The sequence below is a fragment of the Patella vulgata genome, chromosome 8 (genome assembly GCF_932274485.2).
Source record: "Patella vulgata chromosome 8, xgPatVulg1.2, whole genome shotgun sequence".
NCBI classification, from domain to species: Eukaryota; Metazoa; Mollusca; class Gastropoda; family Patellidae; genus Patella; species Patella vulgata.
In genome coordinates, this window is record NC_065886.2 from 51456468 (window position 1) to 51464807 (window position 8340).

At 32.1% G+C, this 8340-nt stretch overlaps 1 protein-coding gene across 5 annotated transcripts in view; it reads left to right on the top strand.

The window, feature by feature from the left end:
* LOC126829758 (uncharacterized) overlaps positions 1-7704 on the top strand; it is a 42871-nt gene extending 35167 nt beyond the window's left edge. For 4 of the 5 annotated variants that reach the window (XM_050559875.2, XM_050559873.2, XM_056102786.1 and 1 more), the window contains one exon: positions 2357-7704. In XM_050559875.2, the coding sequence (XP_050415832.1) occupies positions 2357-3475 (1119 nt within the window). In that variant the 3' untranslated portion in view covers positions 3476-7704. The remainder of the gene's footprint in view (positions 1-2356) is intronic. The other variant, XR_007683512.2, reaches the window with a different exon arrangement.
* Positions 7705-8340: the final 636 nt, after the last annotated feature.

Sequence of the window (8340 nt, forward strand, 5' to 3'; positions counted from 1 at the left end):
AGTATTTGTACTAAACCAAAAGATGCCGCTCTTAACGGTACAGTTAATGATAAAGCAATTTAAAAAATAAAACAAACGTAATTACTAAAGCTGCTGTAATAACCAAGAAGCTAACTTTTCCTGCTATTCAAAATCGTCAACAATAGATTTTTTACGGCTGTAATAGTTGATATATTTGTAGAGAATTGCACGTGCCATGGCTATTTATCAACTCAAAGCGAGTGCGGGGTAGTCAGAAATCAGTTCGAGACACGCAACTGAAGCGTGCACATTTAGCCGTGTCGAGACCAACTTTCTGTAAAGTGCACGGGTCACCCTACCAGAGTTAATAAATTAGATTTAGTGATGTAGCTTTCTGTAATGTTTCGTAGAAAATAGTCTTGATTATCCTGGCCTGTCAATCAGACAGAGAACAGAAGGTAGACTGGTTTAGCGTAATCTATTTCACACCCAAAAATGCCTGGTTTAGCGTAATCTATTTCACTCCCAAAAATGCCTGGATGTAATGGACACTTGTCGTTTACATTTCAGTCTTTTTTTTTTATTGATGTTAAATGTTTTTTATTGATGTTAAATGGTTATAACTTGTTAAATTCAATAGAACTGTTTATTTAGTGATGATAAATGTGAGAAATTAAGTTAAGGTTTGTTATATTTGTAAAAAATTCTGGTATAATTGTCGAAATATGTGGAGTTATTTATTTAACAGTGGAGCACCCTACCAAGAAGTAGGGTTGCCTTTCTATTTCTGCGGGTTTCTAGAGCTTCTAGTTAAATGGTATATTAATGATATATAGAGGATATTTGTCGTTTTAGAGTGAATAACATATTTTATTTCATCAAGAAGCAAGAAAACTTATATTTTCATGAATGCGTAGCATGAGTGAAAATATAAACGTTTTCTTGCTTAGAGATGAAATAAAATATGTTATTCACGACAAAACGACAAATGTTCTATTTATTTTATGATTTTACAATCATTTTAGGTAAAAACAACATGGACTACTTTGTCCGCTTCTAGCCAGTGGAATAACACTTTTATTTCACTGATAAAACGCGGTATTCCACTACTGATCATAAAATAATAATATATACTATTAGTCCTGAAATGATATAGTGTAAAAGTATGGTATGTATTAATAATAATAATAATTGTATCGCGCAACTATTCAATCCACTAGGACCCTCTAGAGGCCACAATTCATGTTTATATCACCAAGATCTCTCTTCCTTTCGATAATTGCACCTATCAGATCGTAACTTCCGGGATTATGGCTGCTGATTGTCCTAAAAAATGGCGTTTTGAGCTATTGGAGTTTGACCCAATTTGTATTCAATTTTAAAAAAACATTTAAATAAATCACTGTCACACCCTAATGATGGTGGAGTCGAATTTTGTGAAAATCTAACCGAAACTGTCTGACAAAATTGTACACAAATAGTCTAAAAGTATGTAATGCCAAGGTTGTGGACCCTCTATAGCTCTCAATTTTTATCCGATTTTGATGAAACTTGAAATGTAAGTTTATATCGTAACCCAAACATCTTTGTTCCTATCAGTATTGGCACATATCGGACCGTAACTAACTGGATTATGGATCCCAGATTGTATGAAAAATCACATTTTTAGCTTGTGATCTCTGTAAGGGTCAAAAATTTTATCCGATTAAAAAAAGTCATACATTACCATGTTTTTATTAAGTACAGTATGAATAAAAAACAAGGGAATGTACAGGCCTTTTCTACTTTCCTCATTTTTCTCTTATCTAGTGACATTCAATTATTTTTTTGAATTGTCAGATAACATCTCACATTCTCATAACTTTTCCTCATGAACGGAATAATCAGTGAGATAAAAATCCACTGTTTTACATTTTTTGCATTACTTCCCATTTCTTCAAATCTTTTGTTACACATCTATGGTAGCAATGATCTGTGTGTTAAAATTATAATTATTTGAAATGTGTTTAACCAGTTTTTTCATGTCGGAATATTTTTGTTTCTTTTCTTTTTTTGTTTTGATACCTTTGAAATTCAGCGCTGTTTGTCATTTGTTTGTCAAGTTCATTGCCCATGTCACTGAAACTTGCCCGGTCATTTGATAGCCTTTATCACAGAGACATTATAAAATACATTACAGGCCCAAATTGTTATTGTTTTGATCAAGAAATAGTTCAGCAAGTTATAGGAAGGAACTCTATTGAGAAAATTGGATCAATTATTTGACCCCATTGTTCCTTAAATTCTATTACTTTAATTTACATTATAACATACTGAATGTTTTTACTTGGCAATGCTGTGTTCACCTCTTGTTATAACCTTCAGCAAGTTTTAAATCTTTATTTTTATCTTACAGTCTTGTAGAATGATGTCCACAGTGATGCCACCTCCAACCACCATATCATATGCTCCAGCAGTAGTACCAGCAGAAAACCAATGTCACATGATAATGTCGGCTCCAATGGAACACGGTCAGTCCCGTACCAGTGATAAAACCAATGCATGTTGCACGCAAAACCAAAATAATCATCATAAAAATGTTACAGTTTCTGTTAAAGATAATAGTGTTAATAGTGATAGAGATGTTCATAATGAGAGTAAGGATATAGAAACAGATGCCATATCAAATAGTGACAATAGTGGATTAGCCAGTCCCGATAAACTCGATTCATTAGGTAGTGACAGTGGTCTAGATAGTACCACCTCTGGTGCTGAGGAACCACTAACCTATACAATAGATTCACAAGATACGGGCAAAGTTGTTAAAGGAAAAAGAAAGTATTACATGTATGGCAATTTAAAACTTGTTAAACCAATCAAGGAAATTCCACCACGTTTTCAAATGCTGTTGGCTGAAACCAGTGCAGCTAAGGCTCGATGTGAAGGGCAGCCTATTTACATTCAAACACATTCAGAAAACATTGCTTATGATCAGGAAACGGAACTAAATGCAAATGCCCGTTGTTTTGTTCCAATGCAAAATTGCATGCCACCTTCGATGAATTGCACGAATGTGAATAATAATCTGACTGGTGTTGGTTCTAATCATGCTATTCAACCTAACATTACTCCAATACCTAATGCATGTTTTCCCCCTCCTCCACCTTATGTTATGGGAGGAGCACAATCTGCCATGGTACATGGTCCCCCTCCTCCTGCTCCTCCCCAGGTCACAAATTATTCTAAGGTACAGGTGTCATCACAAACCCTTACTGAACCACCAGTATCTAATAATGTAGGAGCTTCTTCTAACTATCTTAACTCTAATAGTGGTGGTGGTACTTGCTATTATGTATATTCTTCTACATCTTCAGGCTACAGCACTTTACCACCTACAACCCCTACTCCACCAGGTAACGGTCAGGGGCAGGTAATATATGTGATGAATTCCCCCTATACAGCTCCACCTGTACAGACATATCAACCTATGCAACCAGTGCCACCTTATGTTACATGTTCGGCAACAGCACAGTAATAATTCTATCTTTTACCCTTTGTGTTTGTGCTAAAGAGGTGTCTTGTCTTCCTAATTTTATTACAAGTGCTAATCGTTACTTTTTGTGAGTAACATTATTTAAGATCAGTTGTAGCAGTCTGAATTGTGAACTAAATATTTCTTCTTGTATTTCGAGACAATACTTACGCAGGGATACACTCTCTTGAGCGGTATTCAATGGTCATTGAGTTGTATATCTATATACCAGTTTGTTATATTAAGATATTTGTTTTTAAGAATTTAATTCTTGAGTAGTAAGTTTGTGTTCTTCATACATAATAGATATTAATAGAAACGTGTATAAATATTGACTGCTTTATATTTTAAACAAGGTAGGCTAACATTTGTCAATTAAAATTAAATTTAGAAATCCATATTGTTGTAGGTGGTACAGCTGTTTAATAATGTGTATATAAAAATAGAAACGTTAAAGCCTTTTAAAAGTTTATCTGTTTGATAATTTATGATATACTGAACTATTTGGATATTTTAATGTTATCAATACATGATGCATAGGTTAAGATATATTACTAGTTTCAAAAATACTCTGTATTTATTAAATAGTATTTAGTATGTGTTAACACATTTTGTTTCGCTTGTTGTTCATACATTCATTTTAGATCATAATTTATCATTACGTTTTTAGATTTTACAAAGATATAAGCAATTTTTTTTTTCCTAATATGCACCCAATGATACTGACAAAATAATTTATCTTGAGAAATAACTGACAGTATTAATCTGTCATTTGTTTATTTAATGATAGCAGGAGTGAACAAAAACCCTGAGAATTACAACCTTATCAATAGACACTGTCGGTTACTTGTTAATTGAAAGGAAAGTTGATTTTTTTTTTTTTTTTTTTTATCAGATTCACGATATATCACAATATATATACTTATGGTGGACATTTGAAATGATCCAAATCACCCGTAAGCTAAATGTTTTATTAGACCTGTATTGATGCTTATAATAGTGTGACCTGGGGCATGATGAGTATCTTTTGTTTGTTGTACCAAGTCGATAACAAAAAAACAAAAAACAAATAAAATTATCTGATATGTATTCCTAAATTATTAGGTCTAATATTTTTTCAGTAGTAAAGGGGAATATCAAATTTTTAAAATCTGGTAAAAAAAATTTTTTTTTTTTAAATATTCTCAAGTTTTTGAAGACAGAAAATTTTGTATTAGTTGTCATTGTTACAATGTTTTGCCAAATCAAATTATTTCCTCCCAGTGTATTAATTAGGAATTGCTTATTTTTTTGTAAATTTTAATTTCATCTACTTGCAACATTTAATGTTTCATTGTTTTAATTGTTCAAAATATTTATCATGTTTAATTGTTGTAACTGTTCAAACATTTAAAAGTTTATGATAATATTTTATTACTGTTATTTTCTTTAAGATTATTTATAGTTTGTTTATAATGATAGTTTCGGGCATTTTATTTCATGCAGTCTTATTTATTTTTATTATTATAATTTTGATGTATACACATATTGATTGAACAATTTGGACTCAAACTTTTCTTGGATTTCTTTATGTAACATTTTGCATTTAGTTATCTTAATATTTAGAAGTCTATATTTAATTTGTCAAATCTCTTGACGAGATTTTAGTTTAGCTTTGTATTCAAAATCTGTAATTAAAATATAGATTATGTACATTTTTGAAATTTTTTCTGTTAATAAATAACTTGCACACCTAAGCTCAGAAATCAAGTAGGCCTAACTAACATAGAAACTAGGTTGAACAATTTTCATGTTTTATCAGTAATTTGTATGACTAGATTTCCCTTTGGGAATTGAACTCTAATATTTGTACTCATTTTGATCTTTTATTGAAATATTTATTGAAATATTCATATTTTCAGATGTTTTGGTTTTTTTACATACTCAACTTATGATGTAATTGAAGATTTTGATTTGTAAATAATTCCTGTCTATTTCCTAGAATTTTGATATTTTTTTTCCCCCAACATTTATCAGAATACTTTTGACAAATAATGATTTTTCACAGTTGAGATTTTTTTTTCTTCTCTGGGTTACCCCTGTATTGAAATGTTAACTTACAAATATTTGTACATAAAATTAGTTTTGATATGTTAAGATGCTTTAAGAGCTCGTTTCTCTATTGACATTTAAAAGAAGTGTTAAATTTGTCTTTCACATGTTATAGTTTTGATATGGTTAAATAATATGTATGCCTTGTTTAGAAAGTTTTGATTTGTCTCCCACCTTTTAAAGGACTATTAAAACGTTTTTGTAGGTCCGTCTGTCTGTCAAACTATTTGTGACACAATAAGTCTACTTTTCAATTGAGGTAGAATGTTCAAACTTGGTGCAGATGTTCATACGGTGAATGTTCACTGAGTTTGATGTTTTGATTTGTCGAAGCTTTGTGACATAACTTTGATTCTAGTTGAGGGGGTTGGATGGTCGAATGGTTTGCATTGTATCATAAGATCTTGTTATTGAGTCAACTGGCGTGGTTTCGATTTCTCAGTTGTACGAGGCAAGGAATAGGGTTGCCTGTCCAACGTTCTGGATTTTCTCTCGTTTCATCCCCCCACTGATAAAGACCCCTAAGCGCAAGTCAATTATTGAAATAAAATTGAACCATAATTGAGTCTCGAAATGACCTAGTTTGTGTCGAGTGGACGTTGAACCCCATTTCTGCCACTGTTGATTCTAGTTTGGTCACGTTAATTTTCTTCTAAGGTAAGTATAAACAAGGAGATTTGGTGCTTGATGCGCTAGGAAAAAAAAAAAATGGGCAATGAAAAATATGTCATCTATTTTGGCATTTAGGTGGAGAAGATGACCTCACTGTTGGCTATTTTTTTTTTAATTTGGGATGTGCTGGTCCCAGTAAATTAACTTGTCAAATAATCTTAAAAGTTTTGCCTTTGAAGTTTTGAAACAAATAAATGCAATTTTCTAGTCGAAAGGAATTAGATATAGTTCCACTTAAAGATTTTAAATTAAAAAAAATATTTGCTATTAATATTTGAATGCAACACATTATTATTATATTTGTAAAAACACATTTCATTGAGATAAACATTTATATACATGTAGTTTAATGAGTTCTGTAGGTTTTAAATAGAAGTTCAAAAGGTGAACCTGTCAGGGAAAATATTGGTAACATTGACTATTTCATCAATATTACTTCTATTTGACTAAAAAATTGACTTTTTATTGGATATCAGTACTGCATAATCAATATTTTGGGAACATTTGAGAAATGACATATTTGTAATATTCAATACCTTTGACAATAAATGTAGATCATACCACGAGTTCATGAATAATAGGCTATAAATTTTAAAATTGAAACAGCTTTTAGAATGTGAAGTATCTATATAGGTCGTAACTTTTACAAATATTGATTTAAATATTCTGTCTGTTTTCTTAAAGCCAATCCTTTGTCAATCTTTACAGTTTATCTTTTATTTGTGGCTCAACCTTTTCAATAATGTAAAACATACATCATTAAGACAGAACACGTGTATATTTTCTACTTTCTTTTTACTATTTATGCTTTGATATTGACTATTTCTAGCCATTTACATATCAATCTCACTAAAACATAGATCCTTTTTGGTTTCGTTTTTATAGTTCAGAATTTCGTTTTACTTGTATTTACTACACTAGGATCTGGAAGACTTGTTATCATTAACGTGTTCTGAATAGTGAGAGGTATTAGCCAATGAAACGATCTGTTACGGCAAGGTTTAGGCCTGTTTTGCATGGAACTGTGGGTAATCCACTAGTAACACTAATGCTGATTGGTTAATCAAATGTCTGACGTCATAGGCTCACTTGCCGCTCATATGACCTCTTTTGTGACCTATCGCAACAACCGGTCAGATCTTCATGTACTGTAGACCATCAAATGTATAAAAAACGAAACGAAATATAGATCTGTATTTTAATCAGTTTGTTTATATATCTCCATATATTTAAATATATATGATCAGTTTTGTATAGTAATAATAATAATGTGTCTGCTGTTTTGTGCCTTAATAATTTATATGTAGATTTCATTAGAACCATGTTTGTTTTATTCCAGAATTACAATTGGATTATTTGCTATCACTGATTTTGTTGGTGACGGACAATTATCACATTATTACATACCTTACTCGTTTTTAAAGAGTATGATTACTCCCAATTTTTCAATAAATGATGCTTTAAACCTACAGACGTTTTATTTTGTACCAAATCTGTAGGGGTTTGGATGGCGGAATGGTTAGTGTGCTCATTGTATAATAAGGTCTGTCATTGAGTCAACTGGCGTGGTTTTGATTTCCTGGTTGTACGTGACAAGGAGTAGGGTCACCTGTACAACCTTGTGGGTTTTCTCTGGGTCCTCCCACTGCTAAAGACCCCTACACGTAAGCGAATTATTGAAATAAAATTGAACCATATGTTAGTCCCGAAATGACCTAGTTTGTGTCCGGTGGACGTTAAACCCCCATCTCTCAACAAGATAAACCTGGAAAATGAAGAGCCTGGTTTAGCATTGTAATTTGGTAGTATCAGTATGTGTCAGAACTCCATTAGAAGTTTAGACTGCCAAGGTTTTAGTGTCTTGAAAATTTCAACAACTATCATTAATACTGTTAGTTTCCCCTTGTCAGTGATGCAGGACTGAAGGCCTGACAAGGACAGCTGTCTAGTCATTCGGATGGGACGAAAAAACAAGGTCCCTTGTACATATTTGGGTGTGCATGTTAAAGATCCCTTGATAGTTAGAATTCGATGTAAGAGTAGGCTGTAGTGCTGCTGTCCGGGCAAAATTTCCCTCCTAGCAAACTGTATGGCGTATGCTGTCT